At 35.3% G+C, this 19,053-nt stretch overlaps 1 protein-coding gene across 1 annotated transcript; it reads right to left on the minus strand.

The window, feature by feature from the left end:
• Positions 1–1,361: 1,361 nt before the first annotated feature.
• On the minus strand, positions 1,362–17,689 carry LOC106713099. The gene is made up of 4 exons (XM_045679783.1): positions 17,438–17,689; positions 15,534–15,632; positions 15,091–15,156; positions 1,362–1,439 (listed from the first exon to the last, which is right to left on the minus strand). Exons 1-4 carry the CDS (start codon positions 17,687–17,689, stop codon positions 1,362–1,364), a joined length of 495 nt encoding a protein of 164 aa, XP_045535739.1.
• Positions 17,690–19,053: the final 1,364 nt, after the last annotated feature.

The following is a 19,053-nucleotide window of genomic DNA, read 5'->3' on the forward strand; positions in this document are numbered from 1 at the left end:
TGTTACAGTTTCAAGATGCGTGTGAACGAACGCGTATTCTTAATTTTTGCGCAGTAATTAAAGTTAGTGCAAGTTTGTGTAATTCTGACGTTAATATGCTTCCTTTCCCAGTTTATCAGCATTTCGTGGGAGTCGGTATGTATGTAATGAACAGTTCATTTGCCCCACTTAATTCGTTGATTGATTACGGAGTTGGCGTCGTAAGTAGGTCGGATGTAAATAAATAATTTGGCTGTGAGGAAACAACTAGATTATGTAGATGGCGTTAGGCGATGAGATTCAAGCTTTACGCATTTGTTTTTTCTTATAAAGATTCAAATGAATGCGATAAGGGCGTAGTATAGTGACAGCACGCACTCGAGAGATTGAGTGCCAAGAGAATTACATCCAGATGAGAGTAAAGATTTGTTTTTGTTTTTGATGAAAAAAATTCTTAACATAGTATGCCTTTTTATATTCAAAGTTGTAAACTGTTCATTCATATTATTAAGGTTCTATAGAGCTATAACATCTAATATAAACAATCCTTACACTGTTTCCATGTTACGCTCGATATGAAAAGTCGGTACTTATTATAACATAACTAGATACAATAACGAAAAACGATGAACAGCAATTAATCATAACTATAAACGAAACATTCGTACAAGCATTACAATCGCAGACAATCTCGTTTCATACAACCAAACAACACGTACCTACAATTAAATAAAAACAAATAGTGAAATATCATTTTGGGTGCATCGCTAACCGCAGCCAGCTAGAGTAGATGATTGCTCAATTACGAGGACCTCCTTAGTGGAATGTACAGCAGTAAGCAATACAACATTCTCGACTCAATTTCCATACAAATAGGAGTGTTGTTACGCCGATGGACGAGTGAAGTCGATCGGCATAATACAAAAGGTGGCTCCGAATCCGCGCCTTGTCATTAAGTTACAATCAAACAATGTGTTTGGGTATCGCCGACAGCTCGGCTGAGGTTTTTCGTCCGCTTTGTAATTTGTTGTTTGGGATCAGCTATAGTGGCGCGTGGTGCAAGACAAAGTAAACATTAGCGGCTGCCGGCGGCGGCGGAGGCGCGCTAACAAAACATAACGATGTATCATAATTGGATGCGTTTTTTTGCATAGCATTAAGAGATTCTCCTTTATCCCGTTTGTAATAAATATTAGAACAATGACAAAAGAATACGTTAGTTTTTTCTAAAACCGTATTGAAAGCAATCACTGCTACAAACTTTTATTATTATTTATATTAAGAATCAATTATTTGGCCACTGTATTTCAAAGTTAGACATATTATTGTTTATCCTCCAATTAATTATTCCAAATGGCAATATAGATAAATTTAGTTCTCTATCAGCAATTAGTAGGTGGACCGCCGACGTAGCCAGCCGGCACGTGGGCGATGTGAAGACAGACGATCGTCACCGTAAACTAACACATATACAAAAATCATTATAAACTGATTAAAAAACTTAATACAATTAATAAAATAATTGTAAGATGGGAAAACAAAGAAAAAATTTATTGCATAAGTAATATAAGTTTTCAATTACTACTCACTTAATACAATAAAACGAAAATAAGTATCACAACTAATAAATGTAATATGAGCGCCCTTTAAATATAATTCAGATTGGGTGATTGCACTTTGCCAAGTACTTATGAATTGTTACAGGATATAGACAGCGCGGACACATCGACGCCGACCTTGCGCCGATCTCACCGGATTTAACAGCGCGCCGCTCTGATTCACGATCACATGAATTAATTCGAATATCAAAACCTTAATAGTCGCGAAAATAACACTGTTGATACATTAAACAAGCAATGCAATGTAAACATCAAAGAAAGTATCAACGCTCGTGTGACTAATCCAAGCGAAGCGCAAGATTAACGCCAGGAAATCTGACAACAGGATACGTCAATTCAAAGTAGACGAAATCGAGAACGAACACGGTAGGAGAACGGGATGATTCTATTGTGCTAACATCGTGAATTGCGAGTTGCAAGTTATACGTTGCTTTTTAAGCAGGGAGTGCTATTAATAGTAGCGTGCAAAGACAGTATCGGATGTTGTGCTTTGCTCGAATGTAGTGTTCGTACGTGGCGTATTGAAGTGGCAGGACGTGAGCGAGTAACAAAGGAGCTCGTCTAAACAGGTCATTAATAAGGAGGCGGCTCGCGAGTCTCCGCCCGGGACTTCCGCCGCATTCCGGGAACTGCTAACCCGGGACAAGACAGGAATAGCAGCGCTCGTTGCGCTTAACAACTAAATGGCAATGCACACATCCAATGCAATTAAAGAATATACAAAGGATGTTACTCTTAAGTCACGTTACTTATAGATTAATGTTAAGTCATTAATTAAAGGTGAGATCAAAATAATAAATACAATATTTGTTTACATAACCTAACCTTGATTACAGAAAAAAATGAAAAAAAAACTCGAAAAACTGAAGCTTTAATAGATAACGCCATCTAATGTGTGCTCTTTAAAACAAAGTTAATTTTTTTTTATGTAAGTTAAACATATTCTGTTTTCATATAAAAAAAAAGGATAAATTACAACTACTCAAAGAAATTTCAGTCGTTATAATAGTATTTACACCTAAATAGAAACCCAGATACCTAAAATCAAACTTATCTACGCGCGGAGAATGCTACTTTTTATCTATGTATTTGTTAAAAAATCAAAATATAAATGGTAACACAAACAGTTAAGGTCAATCCATAGATAAATGTATATGGCAAAGGACACCGTGTGTATGGTTGCGGCTTGCAAAACAAAGTATAGGGAGTGGATTTTGTGCTAATAGCGAGAAATGTGAGGCTGCCAGCGGACCACCTTGTTAGCTGTAATCGGTTTAAGGACCTTGTCAAAAAATTAACTTATTATAAATTATAAATGGTCTCGACACGGTATTGCAGTGAACATTTATATCGATAAAATATTTGAATAACGATATGTTTTTCGTCCTGTTACTTTTTGTGTATCTGTTTTGTACTGAACTTCTAATAGCCACCGGCGTTTATAAAACTACATACTGTGAAATACTAATCACTTATCAGATTATAATTACTATCGAAACTATTATATGTAGCAAATATTATAAATATATATGTATGCTGGTATAAATTATGACTATAACCTAGGCAATGTTATTTTAACGTCAGAAATACTTTATTCGAGGTAAGGGAGAACTTTTATCGATATAAATATTTTTAACCGTCACATCACTAGTGACGCTACCTGATTTTTATTTTGTGATATATCAGAATTCAAAAGCTTTCGCACTGCATGCTGATGCACAGTGAATAAGATGTTTGACTTGTTTTTTATTTACACAATCCAACACTATTTGCAGGCTGGGTAAAATATTCTTGAGCTACGACCGCGCATTTTAAGGAATACGAAATCGATTATATTGCGCACGATTCTAGAAATCGATTTTTTGGTAATAAACGTGACCGAGAAGATCGTGGACCGAGTTTGAACTGGATTCGATTCTTTGCGACATAATCGATGGTCAATCCTATGAGTATGGGCCCGGAGCGCGTCGTCGATTCCCGCGCACCTGTCACGACAGACGACAGTAGATCACATCGTTTGCCGGGTGACGAATTGATTTGGTCTCTATGATGACTTCATCGGAATTGCGTGTACATTTCAATTGAAGTTTTCCCTGATTCATTGCATCTTTATTTAGTTGACGGAATTTATTTATAACTTTAAATAGAAGCCTACGTCCACCCCTTGAATAGTCTAGATTATCGTCTTGTTATTGATAGAAATAGTAATTTATCCCATAATTGTAATAACTTAGTCTGTGATATCTGTTTAAGGAAGAATGTCTACAAACTTTAAAGTCACATATTTTAAGAGCCCCAGAGTATAAAACCATTTGAATGCCTTTTACTAAAAAGAAAATCGAATTCAATACAGAAGTATTTGTATAGCTTAATATTTTGTTTATTCACAAATTTTAAGGGTCCAATAGATTATCGTGTCGTATAAAAAAGGATAAATGACTAAATAGGCGTCCGTAACTATCGCAAGTTGTTTATTTATTTAAGTATACGGTGATATATCACAAGCGAGCCCACCGGAGCCGCTCGACACCGCGCCGTGGCGCACTTTATTGAGATGTGCACCGCGCCACTTGCCCGCTTGTCTTGTGTACAAGTGACAAATAAACCTGCGCTAGTGCAAAGCACAACGTCTAAATGGACAGTCACCGACACAAGTAAATTTGAACTCTGTTGCACTTATATAAGGATACTAGTAGTAAATGTACGTATAAACTCTACCAAATGTACATTTGAGTAATTTTTCACGTAAGTGGGAGATGCGAGCAGCGGGGGGCGCCGACAAAGCCCCCGGGGGTGCGGCCACCGATTCCGACTCCCTCCGACTGTGATATAGTGGCAATTCGAAAGTACCAGATATAAATATTTAATTGAATACTTTATTACATTAATTAGATTACATAAGGATTAGACGTCCCTAACAAAACAAACTGAAACACTTCATGTTACGTAATTGGAACATGAATGAACATATCCTATTGTTTTTGATGTGTACTATTGTGTATGTATTTATTTAGATACATTTAAATGTTGATTTGGTAATCTCAGAATATACCTATACATACTCCTTTAATAATTCTGACCTACTTGGCTATTTATGTAGTATGTTTAAATTATTTTGAATTAGGAATGTTAGTATTATTTTCTTAAGTTTGAAGTATGTTATAATAAATTAATTCCGTTTATATTCTCAAATAAGTAAGATGTATAGTAATCAAAAATAACTGTTTAACTTTTATATACATATTTAATAATGATCCTGTTTCAACTAAATTATATCCAATATGTTTGAGTAAGAATAAATATTTACCGAATCAGTCTATAAGTGTATATTTGGTTTGAGAGTGATCCCATCATCAACATCCACCATTTCAAGATTAAAGACATTCTTATTGGTAAGAACCTATTTTAGCATCGGTCAGAGGAGAGTGCGGGAGGGAGGGGGGAGGACTTAGAGCGTAGGCTCGGCTTTTGGCCACAGCCTCCTACATTCAAACCTATTGTCTGCCCACGTTACCCGGTGAACTCGTGATGTCACTTTATCAAAACACACATGTAATTAACTATCACTTTATATGTCAATAATGTCATACATCCTTCTCGAAAACCTCCACGTTAGATGCTAATCTGTTACCACGGAGCTGCACATTGGTTTGATGGTTAATAACAAGCCCATAGTGCAACAATATGTATCTTACTAATATTATAAATGCGAATGTTTAGAGATGGATGGATGAATTGATGGATGGATGGATATGTGTTAGAAGGTATCTCCAGAACGGTTGATATATATGTGCGCGACCGTTATTACATAACATCAAATCTTAAAAGCGATTTTTTTTCGATTCGTATGTAGAATTCAATTAATAAAAGTCGCCATGCTAAAGCCAAGTAACTATACAATTAATAAAAAAAATACTATCGTGAGAGCCGTCAGTGTTATCGGATTAAATCGTTGACGTGCCGCCGCAAAGTTCTTTAGCGCTAAAGCCTTTACAAATGGCCATTATTGCCATTGAAAGTGTCGGACAAAAGCTGCTGTAACTAAGGGGAGGGTAATGTTAAGTAAACAACACATTAACGGTGTTTAAAGACTGTGGCCCTCCGGTCGTCCGATTTACGCCGGATTTATTGTAATTTCTTAGTAAAGAAGAATAAAGAGACATCCTGTGTGGCGGAAAGCTTTAGTTCCGTCGGAACTAAGGAAAAATGCTTACCTTTATCGCACTAGCGGATTTAACTTTCAATAGACATTTTCAATAAGGATACAATACGATTTGGTATTCAAATAGTTTCCGATTTTGTGACAAATAAAATACACCCACGGACCAACTTGGCTTTTAATACATACATTATCCTTTTATTTGTTGTAACAGTGGAGAAATACACGTGATAAGAAATACCAACAACTTTATTACATTGAACAATTAGAAATCGAAGTTTAAAATGAATCAATAGTATGATTAAGAGCTAGGAGATTGTGGAACAATGGTGATTCGACTTTCGAGGCTTAGGAATGGAAGAAAGGCGGGCGTGGGCGTGGGCGTGGGAAATGAATTCGCGCTAATGCCTCGCGCAAACACTGTCTGCCTCTACTCCGTGTGCTACCAGCGTTACGCTTTCTGTATAGTATATTACTTCTCTATACATCGTATGTACGTAGGAATCTAAGCGTTTCGTCTGTGTAGACCGTTGGAATGTTTTTTAAAATCATAGAAATCATCTTTCACTGTGAAAAATCTTCGAAAATACTACTAAATAATATTTGCATATATATCCTTGAATCGCTTTCGACTGGCTTAACTAACAAACACTTGGATATAAGTCCTATTTGGAACGAGACTTTCGTTACCAGCCCACATAAAAGTTCGTGAGAAGCCGCAGCAAGCACGTGAGGTGTGTCCGACTCCCAGCGCACAGAATGTGGCAACACTGATTGTTATCACCACACTCGCAACTCTCACGTACCAGTGACTAATTGCCCGTGTTCAGACGCCATGAAATTATACCATTTAAATATGTATATATTTTAAAACAATAATCTACAACACTAATTTTTCAACGATGTGAATCTCTAGCTAAGTAATCGGTAATTTTTCTTAATTATTCTATTCTAAAGTCTGTTAATCAGACCGTGACTAGTGATGTTACAACGTCAGCGTCAGTCAATTTTAATATAAAAAAGAATTTTTACATTTATTAATTATACGTACAACGGGACTTTCTTTAAACTTGGAATAAAGATAGTAAGCCTCGATCATACCTATATATGAGCTTTAGTTCTGTACATTTCAAAATATATACTATGATGTTTTAACAGATAGTAATTTTTCTTTAAATTAAATGCTGAAAAGTAACCCCTTCCAAATCTTCTATATTGATATCAAAAACATCATATGATGCTGAAATTATGAAACAACCAACTCTGTGTATGTTTTGTTAACATTATTATAAAGGGTACTTATAAGTTCTTATACATCCACATTAAGTCTACATGCTCATCTAAAAGCTTAGCTCTGAAAAGTGCATGAAATATTTTTTAATTATTAATTAGTAAACGATTATTATAAACGAGAGCAATTAATGTAATCTGGTAAGATGTCAAAATGGATTTATGGAAAATTGCGTATACTTTTACGGTTGAAGCGTGGTCCGAGTGAGCGTGACCAATAATTGCCGGCCTCTTGATTTCATCGCCTATTATTTCATAGCACAGCAATCAACAACAACGCAAACACCCGACTTCTGAGGTACTCAGTGCTCTTTACGATTGTCAGCTGCCGGACCAAGTTAATTTTCGATCTGCACCAACTGGTACTATTACGCGAAGAGAGAATGTAGTATATGTCTAGGGGTTTATATTTAACTCAGTTTAAATACTATTAATTACGCTTATTGTCCGTAATAGTATATCGACATTATTTGTTTTTGATTGGATATTTGATAACATTTTGACATTTGTGCTTACTTTCCTTATTTTCAGTGCATAATCGATTTGATAACAATATATTTTATTATAGTAGGTGCAGTGTGTAAGTTGCTCGATATAAATGTAGTTTATTTTCAAAACTAGAGTAACAATAGCGGAATACGTATTTAGTGAGGAGGCGTGAGGAATACAAACGCCTGAAGCTGTATGACGAAGCCAATTAACAGCACTAACGAATGCTGTCGGACGTGCACTATTTATGTTTCCTCGCAGTTGCTCTGTAAATATTTAGCCGCGGCCGTGTCTGGTAATGCCCTTGTGTTATCTCTTTATCGTTGGAATGGCTCAATGGGCATCCCCGCGCCTCTCCCTCTCCGCAACTCCGCGCTGCCGACAACGTACAGGATGCAGATTAGTAAATAATGATTAGAGGCAGTTGCAATGGCACCTGACGGTACTTACAAGTTCCCGCAATGATGTTTATTTTGGTATCGGATGTGTGATGTGTATCCAGTACAGTAGGCGCGTGGCCGTCATAGCGTCACAGAGCGACGGACGGACAGTCGTAAATCAGTATCGGCGGCTGTGAAGTCGGCGGCCGGCGGTGCGGGTCGCGCACGCGTGGGCTTCGACAGGTGATGTCGGTCGATTATCTGTTAATTTATACGCACCACTCGACTTCTGTACTTCTCGTACGTTATTATTCATTTTGACACTCGGCAAACGAGCTCGCTAAATATAGAGAGCTGCATTCCATTCGTCTTGTTCTCGAATAAATATCTGATTGTTTTATTATGGCTTTTTTCAAAAAAAAAAATTAAATGTTTTTTTTTTTCGAACGCTTATGAGCTCCTATCCGGAACGCTCGCACTTATTGGGTGATGTCACCGCGACAAGCCATCATTATGAAGGGGCCAATTTTGGAAACTTTACGACCAACACCTCCACATGATTTTCGCGGCGTTCATTCACCGGTAAAGCGTGTTCATAACAGAACTTAGTCATAGTTATCTAGGCGACTGAGACTAATCTGTGACTTACTAATTCATGTGCCAAACATAGGCGGACCCAATCAACTCATCTGTCGTTAACCTTTTTTGTATATGATAAAAAGCATGTTAACAATTACAGCTTTGAAATACCTTACCTGGCACTGTGATTCACTGTAGCTAACTAAAACTTAACATAACATAAACATTAAAAAGTTACAAAATAAGACTATACGTACTTTAAAATCGATATCATCTTTTAACAACTCTTTTAAAAATGAGTATTAATGTTATTAATGGGTTGTTTTCTCAAGGTTGATTATTGTCACAAGTTAAACACCAGGTGTCGGTCACTTTGTATTCATTAATGGTTCCGCCAAACAAAAACGGCCTATATTATGATATCATAGACAATACGAATGAAGATTTCTAAACCTTATAAAGTGGTCAAGGATGAAATGTGTGGCGTGTATCTAATGTAAATGTTATCTAATAGATAAATCGAACACACAGCAAAATTTAGTATAATTAAAAATAAAATACGTATAATTAAAAATAATTTTTTAAATCTTTAATATATTAAAATAGGTTTAGGAATTTAGAAATTCATTACAGAAATTAAAGAACATCCGTCTGTTATATGCCTTATTTTATATACCATATTATTATCTAACTTTATTGTATAGATCTACAATACGTGCTTATTTCTCTTAGTTCATAAGAAAACATTCAAGCGTGGCTACAGTTCATTTAAACAGATGTTTGTAAACACGTCGCGCGTGAAATTACAATAAATTTGCGTCGGTGTGGTCTTGAGGAAAAAATATGTATTTGAAGATTACACAAACCATCAACCCCTGGTCGCGATTCGACACGGAACCTCCGGAGGCCATCATCATTTGTCCCTCCGTTTCATTATCGTAGAAGGGATGCCGCCCTTTTTTTGTCTTACACGAATTTATCAACACATCTAAAATAATACACTAAATTTTACATCGCTTTATAAATTGCAGATTACAAAGAGTAAACGCGAAGTTTTTACAAATCGATTAGATCCAGTGGCGCCATCTTTGATCGCTCATTATATCCTACGAAAACATTAGAAGTGCTATAAACCGATATTTTATTAAATTTTGTGTTACAGCGTTTATTGTATAAGTCATTTGTAATTGAAAAAAATCTGGATGACTTAAATACTAACCATTGTACTTTGAGAAACAATGGGTGATAATAATATAGCGTTCACGTATCAATAACTAATAAAATGTTTTATTGATTGTAATTTAAAAGCCGAATTTTAATGCCCTGCTGAGTTGTAAAATATTGCAATTAATGATATAAATTTCGAATTGCATAAAAAGGTACTGACAATATGACTAAAAACAATAGTAATATCACAGCGATTTGAAAGGATAATCTTACTAATATCATAAATGCGAATGTTTGGATGGATGGATGGATGTTTGTTTGAGGGTATCTCCAGAACGGGACAACGGATCTAAACGGAACGGATGAAATTTGACATAGACAGTCATAATCTGAAAGAACACATAGGCTACTTATACCGTTTTTTTTAATTTCGCGCAGACGGAGTCTCGGGCGATAGCTAGTATTTTAATGAATGTTTTATGTTAGTTTCCTGGACTAACAGACAAATAAAATAACATTGACCATTTAATTGGACACCATATCATGTACCATATCAAAAGTACATTTAAGCTCTACATACACGTATTGGAGTAAATAAAAAAGGAATAGCTTTCTGAATTATCCGGAGGTCAACTATACTCAATAAACATTTTTTTATATTGTTAATAAAAAAAATAGAAAAATAATACTGTGTCAGAAACAGCAATAGATTCGTTTTTATTTGTCGACATCTATCAATATCTTTGTCAACGTAAAACTTAAAAATCTGGACTTTAAAACTTTTAAGAGTATGGTCCAGTTGTACTTTTTTTGGTGCCCAAAACATCGAGGATGTATAGTCGTGAAGAAGGTTCGGCGGGCGCCAAGATCGCAACGATATCGTCGCTAGAACAGTAATCGTCAATAAAATCTCAATTTAGATGGTGCCGATAGCACGTGAGTTACGGACGGACAGTCGGACCGAACACGAAAACCTACTCGGCGGTGGAATGCACCCCGCGACAGGATCCGCTAACGAATTACGTACTTCAAATTAGATGTTACGGATACATCATTCTTAGTTTTTTTATACTTAATTTGACGAGTCGATAAGGTTAAGTTTGAGAAAAAGTGTGGATGAAGTTTACTCTACAGGTTACTTGAAAATAAAGTAATCAGGGCTTTCATTTTACTATTAAAATGCTGTAGTAATTAAGTTTCGATGGTGCAATGTGTGAAAAGATTAGTTAAAAACAATTCTGAAACCATTACGACTAAAATATGTTAGATGAATCAATAGAGATGATCTAATGATGAGCTGAATAGGAAATCCAAAGCACACGAAGGCGACGTACCGACAGCAATTAATGAGTAGGTACTTGACGCCTCGCCGCAGCGGCCAGCCTGCGTGCTACATTTCTATATTTATAACGCAACTTTTTTTCTTTTCGCCCCAACCCCTGCCCCGCTGGTCAGTCACAGATAAGGATTTCGAAGTGGGCATTTAAAAATAAATTTGTCGAAAGTGATAAATGATGGATATAACTTTTATTATTTCAAATTAAATTAACGACCCGGGCCCGGCGTCTACCTTTTCTCACATTAGAGGTATCTTATCTGGAATGATTGCTTCCATTACCTTAGAGAATGGACACGTTGTTTTGTAGGTGAGGAAAGATAAAGAGATTAATGCGTAAAGCAATTAATTTTGATTGAGGTGTGTTTTATTAAGTAATTGTTTTTGTTTTCGGTGCGGATTCGAGACGCTCTGTGAAGCTCTCATTGTGTCCAACTCCAATTCCGATGGAGATGTAGCCGATGCCGCCTTTTTTATTTACTGTGTAGACTATAGACCATTGTGTTGTGTTTTCGACATTTGATTTAATTAAGCTTTATTAACTGTATGCGATTAAAGATTTTTATAGACATCAATGTTTTTATCTTACAAAATCGAATGCAACATTATAACTGTTTTGTCATAGATTTTTGTAAGTAATTGCCTTTTGTAATTTCTTTGTATGATATTAAGCTCTATTTATACATGTAGAGATCAAAAACAGACATCTATGTATAAAAGAGTTATCATAACATAGAAACAAATTACTTGCAAATACATGTAAAGATTAAAGTAATATGTAATGAAGTAATCTTAACGATAATAATGTAAACAAACATCATCGGACTAAGTTGTGTCCTTGTAAGGGTTTGGTGGTCGCGTGAACTTTCCCACACCAGGCTTTAATACATTTTCCATGTTCCAGTTAGCGCACCATAAATTGATTAAGGATCTTCGGCGACGCTCAAAAGTTTTTTGTGCCGCACAACAGGTAAGTCGGGCAATGCGTGGCAACGCTCGTATGCAATACCTACCCGTTTGATGACTGGAGGGTTTGAGGTTCGAATCTGTTAGTCTATTATGATTTATTGATATAGTTCAGTACAAGTAGTCGGCGACTTTGAATAATATGGACTATTCTACATATATTCGGTGTCTAGGAGCGTCTGATCTCTTGTAATATATGGTAGACCGTTTGTTTCTCTCTAGACTTCTTATTTCCGTATTTAGAGAAGCGACGTTTAAAAATTAGATTTTGCATCGAAAGAATTCTAGTAAAAAAGTACCTATTAAGAATTAATATACACTAAATGGTAAGATTTAGCAAACTCAACTCGATGCACTTTGTGAGGTCATTAAAATTCAGAAATATAGAATGGATATTCTCGACTGTGCCGACAGAACGCAATTATAATCCTCTAGGACTAATATTACTGCATTAAACAAAAGTGGTGTATAAAACGGCCAATCTTTGGCCATTTGGCGGCAACAGCGACGTAATGGAGTGAACTAATTTCCTAACAGGAAATTGCCTTCCTGTCCAAGTGAGTGCCATTTCCCTAAAAGCGTCAGCTTAAGTCGAGGACACGTCATCAATCATTTTCTTTTGTACAATTGCAGTGACGCATTTGTATTACTAAATACAACTTGTATTTTAATAAATGTTATTTTTATGCAAAAAGCGTATAGATGATGGGTGAGTACTTAAATGTATTTAACTTATTTATATTAAATATTGCTTACTTTTATTTAGGTATACGTAGAAGAGGTTAAATCATGTAGTTATTGTTCGTGTGCTTATATGTACTTCACTAAGGTACAAAGTTGTGGTTACTTTACTTAATTAACAACTTGAGATAGTTATAGGTAGAGTTTGGTACCACCATTTTATTACATATGTAGACACAACAAAGTATAAGTAAATAAATTATTTCCTTACCTTATCCAATGCTTACTAATTCTGTATTGTAGATAATAACTACCTACTTGATTATTATTTCACACACACGGGAATATGTTTGCCAAACAACATGAAAAGTTCAACGATCTCCAAACAATACCATACGAAAATGCAAAAAAAAGTCGACAAAGGATCTCTAACAAAATAAATAACAGCAGTAGGTTGTTATTACCGTAGGTCTTTGAGTACAGTAAGTAATTTAGCCCGGAGTTTTGGTGAGGTCGAGTAAAAAAACATATATGAGGAGAGGTGACAATATAAATAACAATTTGGCCCACCCCGTTCGAATGTGGTTCGCCTGGATTAGCATAAGAATGCAGCATCACGAACGCCCACGAGCCCGTACTGTCCCTTGTCGTCTCTTTATGTCTCGAATTTAATTTTGATTTACGTCTGTCTATACAATCGTACGCGAATGCATGAAGATAATACCGCCGCAGTCGACACTTATGACTTTACTTTTCATGTTTGATATCCAATACCGCCAAACTTTAACGCAAAAAAAATTTGTGGGGTCTTATATTTTTATATTTAATTTATGTAAGCACTCAATTTTTTATGGGCACGCGAGTCATTTACAAAAATAACTTGGACATCTTTATTCCGTTTCGCATGACAGTACACTTTCGGAACAAGAAGACAAAGTTGTCGAATTACTGTAATTTGACTCTCCTTTCTCTCGTATCTTAGTACACAACCAATTAGTTATTTTTCGTTTGATGAACCTAACATAGTTTTATCATACACTACTTAGTTACTTCTATCCTCGATCAATCACGTTTGTACGGTATGCAAATAAAAAAACGCATCCCTAATATTGATCACTTTAAAAATTCAATTACTGAGCCGTGCGACATTTTATTAGGTATTATAAATCTACAAAGAAACGTTAAAAGCCACTTAATTTGCAAACATATAAAATTTTAAGTACTATAAGAACGTAACATTCGATCGTATAACTTATTATAACTTAACCCTTTTAAGTAATAACTTAATTATTAAAGAGGGACGATGAAGCGTATTATAATTCACTGCCCACGTTGACTTGACATAATCGAGAGCTTCTTAAGTATCTTTGTTAATTTTGCCAAAAGTGTACCCTCTCAGCGGTAATTAATTGAAGGTAAGGGATCTTTTGACTTTAAGGTGATGTATAAGGGGTAATCGCGTTGCTTAATTATTTTAAAACACCACTTAAAAAAATTATGCTTTGCCTTAATTTTGTTTACGTTTATACTTAAAATATTAGGTGTGAAATCATCAGTTAAGACGAAACGATATGGATAATTAAGGTACTTTATAAGATTTGCGGTTTTGTATATAAATATGTGGATTTATTTAAATAATTATTTCAAAGTGGGATATAAAAAATAATTTTTTAATTTTTATTTTCAAAGCAGTAAAACTGTCATTATGAGTAAATGATTTTGCTGATTTTATGATCTGATTTCTAACAAAATTTCTAACATTAAAACTTAATATCTTACAAAGACTTTTATGCAAAAATATCTACAATATTCCGCTGTAAAAAATATTTTCTATGTCAAAATCAATGAACATCCTAAAAATTTAATTGAATATTTTTCAATTTCAAAATAGCATACAAATAAAAACATAGAATAACTTAAAATATTATATTTCTAAAATAAAGCAATGTAAAGCGATCAATATAAAATAAAATGAATGACGGTGCTCAGTGTTAATACGCGTTTAAGATAATATATTTTACCATACAAAAGTAAATGTCCACCTAATAAATCGTGGCGGTCCTTATCGTATTTCGAGGCAGGACAGTAAGAATCCGATAAGGACGTGGGTCCTTTCCGACCGTACAGTTTTATCGCTCTTAACTTTTTCGTTTGCGTTTGGATTCACAAAATCCTAAAAGGGATGAACTTTTGTCCGTCTCGAATCGTGTTTAGTGACTCGTGAAGTTTGGGAACGCGCGAGGCCGGCGTAATCGGTGTCGAATCTTAATTTAGTTGTCTTGTATCGGGGGACGGCGCGGCCGCCGTGGGGTTATATTATTAAACTGTATGCAACCTATGGGGACATTTAAGAATGCCGCCATTAGACTAATGATCCTATTCGTCTGGAAAAATACCCGGCGCTGTGAGATCGAGCAGTGTAATAAATACATTTGACGTACTTACCACGTTAACGAACTCCTGAAATGTGATTGCATCGGATGTAGCACTGCGAGCTTTATCCAACAGTATCTACGGACAAATAAACACGTTCATATTAGTTAGATGTATTTATTATTGCTCATAAAAATCGAAAATTGCCCTCCGTCTTACTTATGACACCTGCCACATTTTAGTCCTAGGGATAAATCTACGAAAACCTTTGTTGAACTATAGTATTAACTTGAAAGAAAGGACATCGCTTATCTCACTTTACAGTAAAGTATAGTACTCGTACTTTATGTTCGTCTGGTGTTGTGAGATACAGATTGTATACTTCTACTTATATGTATTGAATGTCATTTGTTGTGGTCTTAATGTATCCACTATGACGGACACACATTTGATTCTCTTTACCTACAGTTAAACTAGTTAATTCTATGTTTAGAACAGTCCGTAGTTTTATTTACCTCATGTTTATGAGGCGGCACCTGAGCAATAAAATCTGGGTTCTGTAGCGTCTGGAGGAAGTCGGGCCATGGAATCTCGCCGAAGCCCTCCGGGTCGAACTGCAACAAGAACGCCACATTGACACCTGTGCTACACGCCCATCGCCATTTGACACGGTCACATTCAAAAATAAATTGAGTTTTCAACGTGCCAACCTAAACATCATAATGGTGGGTGTCGCCGCCGACGTGCCATCATTATGTGTAAATTCTGTTACAATCATTGCAACGATTTCCAAAAAGGAGTCGACAAAAAAGAGCCCAAGCGCCCCCTATCTTCAGAGTCGCTTATCTGAATGTTTGGTACGTGATGAGGTATCGTTTGTGCCGCGGCGCTACCGCCTTTTTATCTGCCTATAAAACCTTCTTTTTTACTCCATACCGCTTCTGTACATTTTAATCAGTCAGAAACAAAAGAATATTCCGTGAAATTTGTTTCGAAGTCGTAAACGACATTTCTGTAAATTATACGGCACTCCTGGAATATTTTACTTTGGGTCGGCAAAATAAGCCACCTGTTTATTTCCTTATGCTCAAAAAAGTAATATTAAAGGTCCTGATTATTTATTAATTTTTAAATATTGTATGTACTAGTGCAAGTAAAACTAGTAAATAATTGCGCAGTTACTAGTCAATTTCGCATAAATACGTACATAATCAATAAACACTAATTCTTAAAGACCGCAGTATTTTTATCTGGAAGAACAGGTTGGGAAAATAACATCTAAATTAATGGGTAGCTTATAAAATTCTTGCATCTAAATTAGTATTTTTTTAAATTAATTGATTAAATAATTGTAATTATTTTTATAAACATTAAACATTGCCTCGCCATACGAGTATAACTGGAAAACTCATCAACAATATAAATTATCGTTTTGACACGTCACGTAGTATGACAACTTTTGTTCCCAAACTCCGTATTTATCAACATATATCATCTTAACGGTAATATCATAATAATTTAAAACGTTTGTTGGCACCTATTTTACTAAAATTAGAATTTTATATTCGTAACTGTTTTTTAAATCATTCTACCTACGTAAGATTCTATTGTTACAGACTTAATAATTAATTTAAGTAAAAATTGCATATTTATTTTTAAATAAGTATAAAGTAATATGACTAAAATTTGTTCATCTTTTTACCATACTTCAAATTTCAACACTGTATGATTTCTGTTGCTGAAAACTTAAGAAGAAAGCAAAGAAATCTTAGAAGAAAGCTCAATTTGTTAACGCTTGACGATGTCATCATGTAAATAAATTCGTCTCGTTTTTCTAAATTAGTTATCTGACGAAATCCATCTACTTAATCTTGATGACACCTTCCGGGCTGCAAGATAATTTTTCGTCTTAAATTAAGCAAAACCACGATATATAAACGCTCCGAGGTGTTTTCTTCAAATCTAACCAACTATTCAGCCGTCGTAAGGACTTTGAGGTTATCCATTGATGGTTTCATAAATCTAAAATCTCTCTTTTTATCGTTGCTAACTCATTAGAGATGCTAAAAAAGGCTAATAAATCAAATTTTACAAAATGTCCTACTTACACGATCGAAGAGGAGGCGCCATTTCTGAAACAAATGAAGAAATATGATTTGGAACAAATTAGTGTTTTTTATTTACTTATTGATTAATTAAAGTTAATTTTTATAAAAGTATTTAAAAGATAAGAAGAATTTAAAATATAAAAAGCAAGTGTCTTTTAAATTATTTCTGTATACCCTCGCCTCCTGTCAAATATAGATATGAATTACTAGAATTTACTAGACTTAATTTAGAATATTAGAAATAATTTGCTATCGTTTTTAACTGTAGTTAATTAACTTTTTACCATAGAAGTTACGTGTATACAACTTACATCATGCATCAACTCCCTTCTAATCTCCGCCTCGTCAAGTTCCGAACCGAGATCCGTATGATCAGTATCGTACAGTTGTTCCGCGGCCCGGGACAGCGAACCCAGCGAGTCCCGGGCGGAGGCGAGTGAACCCGTGACCGTCGGCAGCACCCCCGCCTCAATCCCGGACTCCATGGAAGTGTTGGCCGACATGACGGTCGTGGTCGGCCGGACCTCGCCGCCATTGCCCCCGCCGCCCACCCACAACGACATCTTGCCGACAAAACCATCCACACAACTCCGCTCTTCAATTTACGATTTCAAACAATCGACATATCGCTTATATACCTACATAAATATATTTATATGAAAGGTTATACGATGCTCTCTCTTCTTAAACTTGTAACTTTCAAATTAGCATCAAAAACTTGGACAGGCACTTGGACCGCGATTCATGTACCTAGACTTATGTACGAGTATATATAATATGGACAACGTTATATAATGCTTGTGTGATCCGCCATTAACGAGTGCAACAGGCAATTGGAGGAAGATATTAAGGCACGATAGTTAAAACTTTATCCTGGTTCCGGTGTACCTGAAATGTAAAAAGATATTTAAAAGAACAAATTCAATAAGCAATCAAGACAAAAATACAGCATCTATACGTATAACTTGAGCAAATATTCTTCGATTATGTCTATACTCTTGTCATACATAGCCTAGCCTAGCGCGATTGGTACAAAATATGTTTGCTGTGACTATTTAATTTCGAAATGTTTTGTTTTCATAATTCTGCCGCATCTATCCAAACCCTAAACAAACCCACGAGAAGAATAGAATTGTTAATTATATACAGCAAATCTCTACGAACCCCTAGCTTTGTATCGGACTCAACCCCCCAGCTGTTGCCATAGCAACGATCCATTGAATATTGTCCAACTCCCTCTAAGGACTTATAACAGTGCCTTGTTTAGACACCCATCGAAACTTTTTGTGTCCTAGGGTTTAGTTTCTTCGTAAACTAAGCTTACATAATTTAATTAATACAAATTTAATTTGTTGCTGCATTATATGCATAACATCTTGCGTTTAAATAAAAATAATTTAATGCAGCCAAACACATGTAAAGAAGTATCCAAATACATGTCTACTAAATTTTAATTATTAAATCATTCGATAAATACGTAAGTTTATTTGAAAACATATAGCCAGCTATAAAACTTTTTTTGATTTGAACTTAATAATTCTAAAACAATAAAGATCGATAATATGTTCGAAGCTGTAATAAATACAAATAATAAAGTCATAATAATGGTTTAACGTTTATCTTAATTTAAACAAATCATATTTTACCGAGTCATAACATAACCTTACCTTACTTAACTATCACTTGAATATCATAAGGGTAAGTTCACACTAGATTTCATTTCCACTAATAAATTATGAAACATTTCGTGTCAAATACACATTAGGCCGTACTATGTTCGACATAATTGTTAACGTCAAAACATGTCTTGTTGCAATGAGTGAGAATGGCGTCCAATTTTTCGCACATGCGCAGTGGTTTACTTCTCTCCCTCGCATTTCATGAGAAATCAGCAAAGAGAGCAGCGTCGACTAGAGAACCAATCGTT

The sequence above is a fragment of the Papilio machaon genome, chromosome 10 (genome assembly GCF_912999745.1).
Source record: "Papilio machaon chromosome 10, ilPapMach1.1, whole genome shotgun sequence".
Classification (NCBI taxonomy): domain Eukaryota; kingdom Metazoa; phylum Arthropoda; class Insecta; order Lepidoptera; family Papilionidae; genus Papilio; species Papilio machaon.

What these genes read in the sequence shown, in the direction of transcription:
- LOC106713099 (XM_045679783.1), bottom strand. Translation starts at nt 17,689, where the DNA reads ATGTCGTTGTGGGTGGGCGGCGGGGGCAATGGCGGCGAGGTCCGGCCG. An exon ending in GAAGGGAGTTGATGCATGAT is followed by an intron (nt 15,633 to 17,437) that starts GTAAGTTGTATA and finishes TTCTTGTTGCAG; the next exon opens with TTCGACCCGGAGGGCTTCGG. An exon ending in TGCCGCCTCATAAACATGAG is followed by an intron (nt 15,157 to 15,533) that starts GTAAATAAAACT and finishes ATTTGTCCGTAG; the next exon opens with ATACTGTTGGATAAAGCTCG.